The sequence below is a fragment of the Barbatula barbatula genome (assembly GCF_947034865.1).
Source record: "Barbatula barbatula genome assembly, chromosome: 2".
Taxonomy (NCBI): domain Eukaryota; kingdom Metazoa; phylum Chordata; class Actinopteri; order Cypriniformes; family Nemacheilidae; genus Barbatula; species Barbatula barbatula.
The window spans coordinates 17,765,167-17,779,864 of record NC_136767.1 but is presented as its reverse complement, the minus strand read 5'-3'; the positions used below and the strand labels follow the sequence as shown (position 1 = coordinate 17,779,864).

General features: G+C 40.4%; 1 protein-coding gene across 3 annotated transcripts in view; it reads right to left on the bottom strand.

Moving 5' to 3' along the window:
• Positions 1 to 123: 123 nt before the first annotated feature.
• Positions 124 to 14,698, bottom strand: part of dab2ipb (DAB2 interacting protein b) — a 91,376-nt gene continuing 76,801 nt past the window's right edge. For all 3 annotated transcript variants that reach the window (XM_079449098.1, XM_079449097.1, XM_079449099.1), the window contains exons 9-16: positions 14,446 to 14,682; positions 13,790 to 13,991; positions 12,230 to 12,408; positions 9,840 to 10,701; positions 8,265 to 8,387; positions 6,944 to 7,146; positions 5,931 to 6,018; positions 124 to 2,581 (exon numbers count right to left, since the gene is read on the bottom strand). In XM_079449098.1, coding sequence (XP_079305224.1) covers positions 2,411 to 2,581; positions 5,931 to 6,018; positions 6,944 to 7,146; positions 8,265 to 8,387; positions 9,840 to 10,701; positions 12,230 to 12,408; positions 13,790 to 13,991; positions 14,446 to 14,682 — 2,065 coding nt within the window. In that variant the 3' untranslated portion in view covers positions 124 to 2,410. The remainder of the gene's footprint in view (positions 2,582 to 5,930; positions 6,019 to 6,943; positions 7,147 to 8,264; positions 8,388 to 9,839; positions 10,702 to 12,229; positions 12,409 to 13,789; positions 13,992 to 14,445; positions 14,683 to 14,698) is intronic.

The window sequence follows — 14,698 nt, the reverse complement described above, 5'->3', positions numbered from 1 at the left end:
GTTCTTAGTGTCAGGTGTGTCAGAATTAGACGGTGAACAAGAGTTGGTGGTTTTAAATGACGATGCAACACAGAATTCACTCCCGGATATAGTGATTAAGTAATAAAGACAAGGCAGCAAGTATATGAAATAACTAAATAAAACTTTAATTATTCTAGTTTCAAATTTACATAAATTGCACAGCCACAATTGTATAGTTCTTAACATGGACAAGTTTCTCTGTACAGTAATGTTCTGTTCTTATATTGCCCTAAAACAACGTTCAGCCAATACTTTAAACATACTTACAAAAATCTTTTCTACAAGGATTATAAAACATACAACATAATGTCTATTCCTTTATAGCTTTGTATATCTTTTTATCTTTATATTGTTTATTATTTCACACAGCTACTGTTTCACATTGACTGCTGAAAAACAGATTTTTTACATGAAGTTTTCTAAACTGAACAGAAGCCGGATAAAGACAGATCAGATGAAAAGAACCGCAACGACAGCAAAATCTTTTTCATTCAATACTGTTCTATTTTTTGGTAGACAGATATAATGATTCTGCAAGGCATCAGACCTCATTAAAGACAGACCGAATGGACTTACAGCCTTTTCTTTGGGGAAACATAAAAAACAAATGTTGGGTTCTTTTGTGCAACCAGACACTATTCCCAAGTTCGGTTAAATAGTTGATCAAATGAATTTGAAAGGATGTTAGATACTGATTACATTTTTAACAGTGATGAAGAACTGAGTACATGCTTAACTAATAGGACATAAATAAGGGCACTGCACGTGCACACTTATTTTGTATATTACATTTGGCTACGTGGAATTTTGGCCCCAATTATGAATGAAAATGATAAAAAAACTGAAAAATTGGGCTAGATTTTGGAGTACTTTACTGGCTTAACTAGCCACCTCAAATTTGCTACTGGTTTATGAAGTGAAGTAAACCGAAAGTGGACACAAAAGAGGACTTCAGTCGGGGAAAAGTGCATAGTCCTCAGAATCTTTTCAGAAACAGTTTGTGCTTGTAAATCCAGCAGACATCTCATGCTATACTGGTGCCACCTGACACCACTTTTCAGATATAAATCGGATACAAAAATGTAATAATTTCACCTTGGGGGTCTCTTTGAATAATCTTAAATTATATTCAAAATGCCTTATACTTGCACACAGAGGTCTCCTTAAAAATATCAGAATAAAAATAAAATTTCTATCTTACACGTCCCATCTTACATATCTGTATAACTTTGCAACAAAATAAAGACATTGCATGTATCTCTCTTCCATATAGACAAACAGAAAAAATTCTGGGTAAAATTGCAGCTACTCGCAGCTACTTGGTGCTTGGCATAATAAATGCGAAGCTCTCATGTTTAGTAAAATTATACAAAAATATAAAAAATCGGTAAAATCAGTGTGCAGCAACATGGACTGATGAGGCAATGCATACACATACAAAAATTACAAATGATTTAAAGAACTTTGTAGAAAAAATTTGACCCAAAGTGAAACCAACAAGCTTTACGGCGGAAATCCACAGCAAAACTGCCTCCCAAACAAAAAAATAAGCAGATCTACTCTAGTGTTCACTTAAAACATTCAGTCTGCCCTATTAGAGCATTTTGTGCTAATTCGAGGTCTTGACATGATTTAAATGGACCCGGATTGACATAGTATATACCTGTACATTCCAGAGTGTAATATTTGCCATTAAAAATCTTTGTCTAGGTGAAAAAAGCAAACAACTGAGGTAAAACGTTCTCAAACGAATAAAAACTTGTAGATGGAGAACCTACAATATATTCTTTGTAAAATCTATGTACATTATAATCTTTTCACAGATGTTCATCTTTTTTTAAGGCTTCTCATGATGGAGATAAAAAGTGCACTATGTAGGGACAAACTAGTAAAAACAATAAATGACCTAATAATATAGCATGTAGAAGAGAGTTGCTCGTTCTTTAGTTTCAGACGTTTCCAAAAGTTTCCAGGAAAGAGATGGTCATAAATAAATATAACACAAAATCTATGGTTTTCAGAGGTTGTACAGAGAACACCTATTTTGTAGCAAGTGAAATAACTTAAGAGGGAAACTGCAGGCTAGAAGGTCCTAGTATCAACCGTTATTTTACAGTTCGCTGCTGTGATGCCAAGACGAATGTTTAGTGGTGCGTCCAAAATTGAAGTACTTGAACAGTAGTATCATCCGCCGGTGGCTGAAGTGAACTCCATGGTACAAACAGTCAGTTTGCAAATTCAACGATGTTTAGAATCCTTTCACAAGTAAAGCCTCACCTGCATTGCTTCCCTTTTAGTATTCACATACAAAATATCAACACACTTGCCCAAATCCTCAAACTTTTTTACTTTATCTTTCTCTTCGTCTGTGGATTACTGTATGCTGCATTCAGCAGTTGGAGCTGTTGCTCCGAAATTCTCCGTTCTCGGTGATCTGCAGCTTGGTGGGGTTGGTGGGAGAGATTCCATTGCGCGTCTGCATGCTGTAGCGCTCCTTCAGCTGTGACAGGGCACTCATTAGCCTCGCGTTAGCCGCGTCCAGTGATGCTATACGTTTTTCCTGCAGAGAGAGAGAGAGAGACATTTTTAGAAATGTTGGCCTTAGACAAATACCATTTCAATATCTGCATTCTAAATTTCAAAGATTGCAAAGATTTGTTATTATTATTAAAGAAACCAAAAATGTTAAATCTGTCATCATTTACTCTCCCTCGAGTTTCTCCAAATCTCTATAAAGAATGTTTGTAACCAAACAGTTGTCGGACCCTATTGACTACCACAGGAAACATTTAAATGGTAGTCAATAGTGCCCCAGAACTGGTTGCTTTCCTAAATTCTTAAAAATATCTTCTGTGTTTAAAGCAAATTTTCCTACTATGGTAGTCAGTGGTGGCAAAGGACTGTTTGGTTAAGAAAATTCTTCCAAATATCTTTCACTGTGTTTATCAGAACAAAGACATTTATACAGATTTGGCACAACTTGAAGGTAGGTAAATAAAGACATCATTTAAATTTTTGGATGAACTGTTTTGGATTTTTCTTACTTGGTGAAATTGTACATCATTAATACAAAAAGAAGTTGGTGTTTGATTACGAATAATAATATGATCTCGTCTTGTGCCTGCGACCAAATCACATCAATGATGTTATTCCCAGCAAAGCTCATTTTTAAATGAATAGCTGTTTTATCTCGTTCATGAAAGGTAAAGAAACGTCTTTGTTACGGATGTAACCTAGGTTCCGTGATGGAGGGAACGAGACGTTGTGTCGTGACTGACAGAATGGGATTTGGCTTGAGAACATATCATCTCCGATTGTACTTTTGAAAAGGTTGCTGAATGGGACGGCACACCAGACTCCGCCCCGTACACACGGGTATAAAAGGGACCGGCCTGGGTGCATTAAGAGTGAGCGTCCCCGCGAATCGTAACCATCCAGTGTGTAGGAAGGCATCAATTCGAGTGATCAAGACTAGAGGCTCTTACTACCGGCCGTACAGGCGTTGACATTGCTACTTTAGGGGCGAGATGGGCGCCCGACACCGTAAGGAGGGGACGCTAGGGGGACCACATCTGCCGAAAGAGAGATAATATGTGGAATACCTCACTCTCACCAGCCAAAGGTGTCTCTCTCTTGGACAACAAGAGTCGACATTGTCCGATCCTAGTTTGCTCGCCATCACCTAAGTCGCCCAGAGAGCGTGGTCAGTGGTGGTATGGCGCTGTTCCTGCATAACCACTGGGTCACGACTTTCCCTCGTCTTGCTGCTTCAAGGCCTTAGCCTGGTGGACCTGCAGGATGGCGTGAAGTATGGAGGCAGCTTGATCCGCCGCAGTGTAAGCCCTTGGCATCAGCGATGACAAGAGCTTAGAAGCTTTGGAAGGGAGCATTGATCGGTCCCTCCCGGTGGCAGCCATCTGTAGGTACAAGTGTACCGGGACAGCACGCTCTACCTGGGGTTCCGACATAGCCCTTAGCTGCTCCAGAGTCGAGGGAAGTCAGGGCGACCAAGCCTTTCTGCTGTGAACGTGCCAAAAGAGCGTCCAGATGTGAGCTGCGGTAGCCCGGGCAAGTTGGATGATATATCTGTGTCAGCCTCGTCCTGAGCTCAACTGGCCGGGAGCTGCAGCTGCTCTGATGTCAGACTGTTGCCGTCCGATGCTGCAACCGAAATCTCATCCTCTGCATGCTGTGGCAGGTTCCACTATGGGACAGTCTGGCAACACCCATGGGAGACAGGTTCGATTCAGCTTTCCTGTATCTCAGTGGTAAGAGCATTGCGTTAACAACGCAAGGTTGTGGGTTCGATTCCAGGGGATTGCAGATACCTATGTAAAATGTATAGGATAATGCTATGTAAGTCACTTTGGATAAAAGCGTCTGCCAAATGCCTAAATGTAAATGAACAGGTCTGAACGGTGCGAGGCAATGCTGCGACGGATTTACGTCCACAGGAACCTGCATATCACTACCGCCGCTCGATGCCTTAGAAGCCGCAGTCGAGTAGGTAGCAGCCGAGGTTGTGACTGTGTCCAAGTGAACACAGCCAGCCATGACTGCAATACCATTCTCATAATGATGACATGTTGTATCCACGAACACTACATCAGCATGCTGGGATCTTGCCTGTCTGGCTCAAGGGTGGGGCGGTCGCTCCCAAGACTACAGCAGTGAGAAATGCCTGGCGACAGGCGCACTCTGTAGGAGAATAGGCCCTTTGAAGACACCTCTGACCAACTACCGAGGGGAACCAACGCCCAGGGGAAGTCGCAAAACGCCAGAACAAGTTCCGCTTCTCTGCGGCATAGCCAGTAGGAAGAATCGAAGATCACTTAGCATAAGCCTTGCAGGTTCTGAAGAACAAAAAAGTGAAAGAAGGGGCTATCTTCCCTTTAACGGGGCGTAGTCTGGCGTGCCGTCCCATTCGCCAAGTTCATTTGCCTTTTCAAAAGTATAATCGTAGATGATAGGTTCTCAAGTCAAACCCCATTCTGTCAGTCTCGACACAACGTCGAGAGACCGACAGACAGTGGAACTGTAGTTACCTTGGAAACCAAGTTGCAAACAATGTTGGTCTAAGGGGCGATTCACATTTCACGTCTTTTGCGCACGCATATTTGTTACTTAAAATGTAGACGCACAACAAGGGTGCTCAAATAGGCAGTGATGCGCATGCGGTGCGACAATCCCGTTTTTCTAGGCGCCACATCGAGATGAAAATATTTCACCAATTCAGAATGGAGCACCGCAGGTTATGTGACATGAACCAAGCAGCCAATATAGACAAGTTCAGTGAAGATGGAGACACAGATGATCACAGCATAAATAGATCTAGTAGCAGAGTTATTGCAAGGTATTTTCAGTGCATTTAATCCATATATCCTTTGTTTATACCTCCTCGTCTCAACGGCTATCGTGGCCCAAGGCTGCTTAGCAGACGCCAGGAGAGCGCAAACTCATTGGAAAAATGGAGAAAGCAGTGCGGCTTGCATTTTCCGCATGGTTGTATACGCAAAATGTGAATCGCCCCTAAGCCACATATTACAGTAAATACAAACAACAGCTCAGACAAGAACCCCACAGAGTTTAATTCACTGTTGCACAGCTATGTCTCAATTACAATGTATGTGAATCCTGAATTCATACTGTGTTGTCAAGCAAAGTATTATAAAGTCTATTTTGTTGCTGAGGGAATAAATATTAGCAAGGAATTGACATTAGAGCTGGTCTGGCTGGTGTAAGTTTAATCACAAAAACTGAGATTTTGTTTTGTAGAACACTGAAAAATAAACCAGCAACCCACATAATCAAATCCGCAAATAGACTGAATGCTATTCTTTGTGGCTCTATAACACAATCCTTTCAATGAATAAAGATATCCTGTTCATATGAAATAAACACACTCGTACCTGAGCATCGATGATCTTCTGTTTGGAGTCAACCACTGCCTGCATGTCAGTATGATCTTTCTTCAGCTCTTCCTCCACAGACATCAACCTGCATCAACACAAGGTCAACAAATACTCAATCCACCTTGTTATATCCTCCTGATCTGGCTTTGATCTAGTGCTCGAGGCCATAAATAACTGCCCCATAACATCGGTTTTGGAGGAAAACATCATTGAGGAAAGCCAAGTCTTGAAGTGTATAATCACAAAAAAAATAATCACAGCAATCTGCTGAATCCTCCACGATCAGAAATTCTGAGACTACACACAAGATTGGAAACTTAACAAAGACTTTGTGGGTGTATTTCCACCTTTACCTGATTTCCATAAGTCCTTAAGTGAAGCAGCTGTTAAAACAACAAAGGCGCATGCAATAAACAACATTTCTCAGCACAAGCTCAGTAATAAATGACATTTATTTATAATTAAATTATTTCTATCCTCCTTCTTTATTTTATCTTCAAAGTTTATTCAGTTACAGGTCCAATGCATGAAATTTAGTGACATCTGGTGGTTCGGTTGGTAATTGCTACCAACGGCTCACTCCCCCACCCTTTCCGAGCACTACGGTCTTTATACACCTTAATACAAAGTTAGGTATACTGTATTTTATTGCATTGGAGTCAATAGATCCTACAAAAAATTCAGACATCCACTCCTTTAAAACCATTTCACAAGTTCGCCTCGCAGATGATAAAGTGGGACTACATGGTTGACGAGCTGTCCCGGGGCGAACGTTCCGAGCTCAGTAATTCTCCCGAACTCGGAGCACCCGCCCCTTGACCGGGGAGAGGGCCCCTGTGAAAAAGGGCTAGTGGTGTGGAATCAGGGTGGAGGAGGGATGTTGTAAGACATTCGTGTGAATGGAGGGCTGATAGGATGATTGCTGTGATGGTTAATCAAAAGCCAGCCGAGTTAAATATCTGCACGTGCTCCTCCCGAATCTTGTTAATAAAACATCAAAACTCTCCCACCTGCTGATGATACTCTTCATCTGCAGGTCTTTGTCATCCTGTTGCCTTCTCAGTCTTTCTTCAGACTCCTCCAGTCGGGCCTGGTACTCCAGCAGCATCTTCTGAGCCTGGTCCTCCTGATCCCTTAACCGGGCCTCATATTCCTCCAGCATCTGAACCGACACCCGCAGTCTGTCCTGCAGCATGCTGATCTCTGTCTGATACTGACACACAGACACAAAGACATTTCAAACGATATCAAATTGTTACATTGATACTGCGCTTGAGTGAGAAAATTTGAAATCTCTTTAACCATCACCAATGTGCTGCATGCACCTGGCTGCCTGTGCGACACGACACACCATGTAAATTCCAATGGAGATGAAATACTGGGAGAATTATGTACAGTAGCCTAAAGGAGGACAATTAGAAATCCATGACTGATGCCAAGAGGCAAATTAGACTCTTTTTTGATAAACGCACTGGGACACATAATGAGCATAGAGAGTCACTACATTGGTATAATATATGAGCTAAAGTGTGGTCTCTAATGTGCTATACTGGGGCAATATGAACCCACAAAGAACCACTGAGTCCAGACATGAGCTGCAGGTTGACAGCTAACTAGAACCATACAAAGTTATTAGCACTTTTATATGCAGTTTGTACAGATTACAAGTTTGTTATTGGGCCAAATGGAGCCAAATGGAACTGCAAACAAGATTTCAAACACTCATACCAACCCCACTTCAAACTCACAACATTGGCCGAAACTAAAATTGACATGTCAGACCACCCAAATAAACAGAAACATACTGTAAATGTCCTACAAATGCAGGAAGTATCTTGATGTTAAAAAAACGATGGCCAACATTGATTGCTACCACAGTAGGAAAAATGACTAGGGTAGTCAAAAGTGCCCCAGAACTGTTTGCTTTTCTACATTCTTCAAAATATCTTCTTTTGTGTTCAACAGAACAAAGACATTTATAAAGCCAATGTTTCCCACTATTGTAGTCAATGGGCGCAAAGAATTGTTTGGCTACAAGCACTCTTCCAAATATCTTTGTCTGTGTTCATTTACTCAATTTGTTCCAAATCTGCAACATTTCTTTGTCATGATGAAGACAGAATTTCCATTTTTGACTGAACTGTTCCTTTAAACCTGCATGTAGGAACACCCGACTCCGTCTGAGATGAATGTTAGTGCACTGAGAGAATTCTATCTGTGTTCAATAACAGCATGATTATGATGATTCACTTCCCCACCCAGATTGTCTTGTATGAGCCTGATTTCCGGCTGCTGTTTATGTGTAGGTGTGTGTGTGTGGGGGTTAGTTACCTTCTCAGCTTGTGTGTGCTCATCTCTGCCCAGCTCTGTCTCAGACTCCCGCTCTATATATGGCACATTCATCAACCAGGCAGCCGTACGGTCTAATGCACTGGGGTTCACGGGGGACGGCGCCTGTGGGACACAAAGGCACAAACAAACAGGCACTCGCATAAATAAACTGAAGATACACACAAATAAAAGTTATATCAGGGGCTCCATATACGCAATAGGCAACTTAAACGAAGATTTGAAAACGAAAATGATGACGTATGACATAGGATTATGTAAATATGTATGATATATGTATATGAGCATAATATACATAGTAACAAAATCAGTGTGAGGTCAAGGGTGTCCTTTATTTCAAATATGGAATTTAGTGCATACTTAATATTTATTATGCAAATACCACCATAGCACTCTGAAGAATACCAAAGTAAATACAAGACTTACGGATAGTTCACCTAAAAACAAAGTTCTGGTATGAATTACTCAAATTCACGTTATTCCAAACCTGTATAAATGTCTTTGTTTTGTTGAACACAAATAAAGATATTTGAAAGGATGTTAGCAACTGAGATTTCTGGGGACACTACTATTAACACGGTTGACAAATGAAACATCAAATTTTGTGTTTTACAGAACAAATAAATATACAACAATTCTTTCACCATGGTAGTCAATGGGGTCCCAAAAATCTCAGTTGCTAACATTCTTCCAAATCTCTATTCAACAGAACAAATACATTTATACAGGTAATGATATAACTTAAGGGTGAGTAATTCATCACAAAATTTACATTTTTGGGTAAACTATCCCTTTAGGACTTTACAATTTAGTAATATCAAAACTGTAAAATCATCTCTACAGAAAACCAATTCTGAATATCTAAATCTAGAACATTTTAAATCTTCTTAATTTGTTATTTTAAGCATAAACATCACTACAGTTACATGTAAAGGACATATAAAGTTTGCATGTTGATTTTAAACTTGTTTTTAAAAATCACTTAGGTTATTACTCATTATTTATAATTATTGTAACTGAAGCAAAAAGTGTGACAGATAGTCCTGGTCTCCCCTCACTTTTTTGTTTTTAGGAAATATTTCAGTTCAGTGAGCTGTGTTAGTTTAGTCCGTAAGAAGATTTTGTCTATGTAAAATCAACATTACTCCAAAATGAACTATTCACCCGAATTATAAACTGATAGGGAAAATACTGGAAGGATAATGCTGTTGTAATAAGTGTGCGTGCTGTTGCCACAGCCGATCGGCTGCCTCAGGCTTTTCATCAATCACTTAAAGCAAGAGAGAGAGAACTGCATTGTGGGTATGGGAAATGCCCTTCCTGCTCGCTTCATTGTCAAACTTGAAAGAAAAATGACTGCCATAGGCAACAGTCAATAGCTGGGGGTTGATGATAGCTAGCATGTTACGACCACCAAATCCAATTAAAACCAGTAATTCATACGCAAGATATATTAGCATATTACTACATTCTGTTTTGATAAACATACACTGTATTTATTTATTTTTTACTTTAGGATGTTTTTTTATATGCTGGTTAACATGGAACGGCACACACTTGTTTATGCTGGGCACGATGCTTCGTTTCCGGACTGTCGCCCTTGGAGGACGAACTCTGCTGTCGAAGCCGCGCGCCACTTCCGGGCCAATCAGGCGATGATGTCATCATAGTATTATTGGTAGGACGTGGATATGGGGTGGAGTTCAACAGAGTGGGCGGAGTTCGGCCTCTCGGAGCAGTCTGTGTTGGAGGTGGTGGTTGGTCGATCCGCCGTTGAGGACCAGCACTGCTCTGCCGTGGTGCCGTCGTCTGGTTACCGTCATTCAGCGATAGCTGTCTCCTGGAGAAATCACCAGAACGCCTCACAAACTCCTCCCCCATCCCACCCGGCTGGGTAAGGAAGGTATGCTTGGTTCCGCCGAACCCCTCCTCATTGTTGCTATGGGAACTGACGGAACTGTGACATTCTGATCCAGAATCGCCGCTCGCCGTCCCTCTGGGTGATACAGGCAACCCTGCTGCCATCTGGTACACTGGATTCTGAAAGGACAGAGGGGCCAAAAGCTGTGTGGGCCTGCCGGGACCCCCTTCTGCTCCTGGGATGGAAAGAGTGTGTCCAGGTCTGTGAAGTGTGTGACCTCCCATAGCATTTCCTTGAGGAGTCCGCGAATTCCAAGGAACCATGGTTCCCTCACCTAAACCTTCTGAGATGGCGATGGGTTCTAACGCCCTGGCCGTCTCCTGGAGGTCTACCATGGAGAGACTCTTGCCACCGTTGGCCAAGTCCATTTCGGGTTCATTGGTCTCGGAGTAGCTGGAGCTTCGGGCAGGGGAGCCTTGAAGGCCAGAGGAGCGTGTGACGAAGAAGAGGTCTTTATTTTCAGGGGTCGGTGAAGGGAGACGTGTGAAGTCCACCGGGCTAGTAAAATAAAGAAACATGGAAGAGAAAGAGATAGCATTTATGTACACAAGCATACATATGGAATTCCAAACCTGCCTTAATTAAAAATAAATACATGAAGAAATGTAAAAAAGCTAAAATAAATGAGTCTTTGGAAGGTTTGGAATTCCATACTAACATAGTAGGCCCTACAGTTTAGTATAGTATAGTATAAATTGTCCCAGTGTCTTAGGTATGCAATGCATTCTGGGATTGTCCCTTATGCAATTGTACAAATATACATGTTGTTGGTTTTATTCAACAAATACATAACAAAGCCTTTATAAGGATAAGACACTTTTCTTAACCTCTCATCTTTCTGAAAAAATAAACGATTCTCATGCAAGACACTTCCAGAGAGGTATAAAGCATCAAGTCAACGCAGCTGAACGGATGCAGAACCGTCTTCCGGCCAGACTGTGTTTATTGTCTGAATAGCAGCGAGAAAAAACCTGCTAATTTATTTCATCATAATCTCAGACCAGACATATATCATCCAACAGTGCAATCTGCTTTCTCCTCTCAGCCTCTCTCACTTTTAAACCCCCTGTATATATATATCCTCCCTATTCCCTGACTGTGTGTGTGTGTGTGTGTGTGTGTGTGAGTGTGAGGCACAATTAAAGGCCTCTCATTCTCTCCGGCTCTCATAAATGTCAGGAGGGAATTAGCAGTGAGCCAGACAGATAAAGATGAGTCTTTCTCTTTAGAGAAGCAGTCTGCTGGAAAGTGAGGGTGCACTCTTAAGAGCAAAAACTCTGGGCGAGAAACGCAGCACTGGCTTTATGGCTGAAAGTGACAGATAACGTTGAGTACTTTCAGAATATAATCATATATCTTTAATATTGCAATGAGTTCGATACGCAGAAGTGTAGAGCTTGAAGCTGATTGGATGATTTGTAAGCCTACTTATTCATGATTGGCTGATGCTTATAGCACTGTGGGAACAGTGACATATACCATATAGCTTTTTTTCTACATTTTTTAAGTTCTTAAAATGATTGTTCACCCAAAAGTGAAAATTCTGTCATAATTAACTCACCCTCTTGTCATTTTAAACCTATATTACTTTCTTTTTTCCGCAGAACACAAAAGAAGATATTATAAAGAAAGTTGGTAGCCGAACAGTGCCGGCACCCATTCACTTCTATTATATGGACACAAAACCAATGGAAGTGAATGGGAGCCAGCTAACAACATTCCTCAAAATCTTTTCAATTGTGTTCTGTGGAAGAAAGCAAGTCATACAGATTTGAAATGACAAGAGGTTGAGTAAATGAAGGCAGAATTCTCATGTTTGGGTGAACTATCACTTTTAGATTGGTTTTTATAACAAAAATGTCAATAGGGAAAATGTAACATAATTCTCTAAAATAGTTAATAGAAATGATATTAAGTTAATATTCATATTTTAATTATCTTATTCAAAGGATGCTCAGTTATTGGAAAACAAGACAACCGTTATAAAGAAAGTACTTTTTGCAGTGTTCCCACAGCTATGGCTTACCCTGGTAGGTCAGTGTCAATGGCCATCTTTTGTAATCCAGTGGAGATGCTGCATCCTGGTTCTGGAGGGGATGGAACACGATCAGGAGGAGCACTCGTCTGTACTTTCTGTGGATTTGTTAACGCTGCGTGAACGTCCCTTAGTATTCTGGGTATTGGGCCAAGCTTGGAGGCGGCACTCTGAGAACAAATATAGAAGATCCCAATGAATATTAAACCACATTATCCACTAAAATGTATTTTTTTATATATTTAGGATAACCGAGTAACCCCTGGGCAGATATTCAACTGAATGTGATAAAGTGATCTGAATGATTATGGAAGGAAATAGATTGTCCATCACATAAAAGTTAAAAATCTGACCTGCAGTCAATTATGCATACGGTTTCATGTAAGTGATTCATATGATGTCATTATGCAATGAAAATTTAGAGATGCCTGTGAGACAAATGTTATACACTTTTTCTGCATGCAAGCTGTTCTTGCATTTAATAATGAAAAAGTATTGCGTAAAAATTTGATTCACATTTTTAATAAGGTGGTACATATAAAGACACAGATGAGCACTTTACATGAAATGGGACATGCCCATATTAGTTTGGCAAAGCAAGATTTGGCTTACTTTACGTGTGTAAAGTCTATGCAAAACACAACATCTTTATTTAGTTTTTGAGACAAAAAGGGTAAGAGGATTGTTTCTTTCAAACATATGTGTACATACAGATATAAATAAACAAATGGTGAACTCATGAGGTCTGAAAAACATTGGAAGCCGCAAACCCGGGCATTATAAAAGACTAAATATTGCAGCCTGGAGGCAATTTCTCACATCCGTCCACCTACTCAAAAATCGCAGGCAGAAAATTGGAGCATTACTATAGAACCGTCATACTGTGGCGTTAACTGCCTTGTCACGACGCTGTCCTTAACTGACTCAAAATATGATCAGGTTCTGTGGAGGTTCTCTATAGTACCAAGAACCTTTTAGGAACCGATTGCACACTGTTCAAAAGTTGTGTGTCATTAATGCATTTAATATTTTTGTGTATTTGAGTACAAAAGTATACCCATCAAAAACATGCAATATCACAAATGGCACTAAAAAAAGGAAAAACCCAAAGTAAATTGTAAGCGTACTACATTTTAGCATCTCTAAAACTGCCACCCCTTACCTAGAATTAGATAAAAATAGGCCATTTTGTGCTTTTACAGGTTAGGACAAAGTGTAGAGAGAAAAGGTAATAACAGGCTGGAGTGATGGGTTTAGGATGAGCAAAACACATTGGGAGGGGAATCGAACTCACCACCCGGGAATTGGATCCCAACCCCCAAGACATGTTTTTAATATTTTTTCCTTTATAATGGAAAAAACTGTATGTTGGCACATTCATTTCTTCTCCACATTACAAATTCCAATCAGACATATGCCTTTATTAATTTTTTTGTTTATTAGTTTTGTTTCTTTATGAAGTGATAAGTACCTAAAATGTATTCCTCCAGAAAACTGTATCTGTGTCTTACTATTAATATAAAAACTCAGATGTACTGTGAAATGACTTACTTGGTCCATTTGGGAAACCACTTCAGCTAGAAGTGAGTGCAGTGTGGAGAGCTCACGGCCCAGGTCAATGTAGCCCTCAAAGCCTGCCGTGTTAGAGATGGTCTCTGGGTTGGAGATCTCTAGCAAGAAGCGTTGCATGTTGGTCCACTCCTGCTCCAGGAACGGATTCATGAAGGACATGTACTCCTCCTTATTACCAAATCTGACAGAAGGAGAGAGCAACACTTTTTGTGACTCAAGAAGTGATAAAATGATAAAATGCGAAGTGTATGGTTCTAGTCAAAGGGTGGATACTTTAAATGTGCTAAAATATAACAGAGTTTATTTATTTTAGTCACAACATAATTCCCACATTTGTGTAATTTCATGTTTTGATGAGATAAATATTATTCTAAACTGTGGAAAAATATGAATAAGAAGTGATCCTAAACTTTTGAGCAGTAGTACAATAACTATATAATTCCCTTGATAAATAAATGATAAATATTATATTTAATAATTCGAATTTGCATATTTTTCTTAGATACAGCAAATGCAATCAGCAATGTGCACATGAAATGCAAACATGTAAAGGCAAATTTGCTATAATTCACTTTACCAACTATATTGACACTTTCTTCAGTCTCTACACAAACCCAAGTAAATTAAATCCTTACTTAGTGAAGTTTGCAAGGTTCTGCGTAACCTTGGCAATAAGAGTGAGTGTGCGCGCCGTGCGGTCATCTGGGTACTCTTGCGTCAAGTTGAACAGCGAAGGCGACATGATGGCCGGACACAGAAAACGCAAAAACAAAGAAGCACTGATAAGCCGCTCGCTGATGTCCGGTCGCCCCCGGTTACCACATTCCTGTCTCCAAGAGGCAAACACCTCCTTAAGTTCCCGTGGAAACACACTGTTTGGGCCAACAG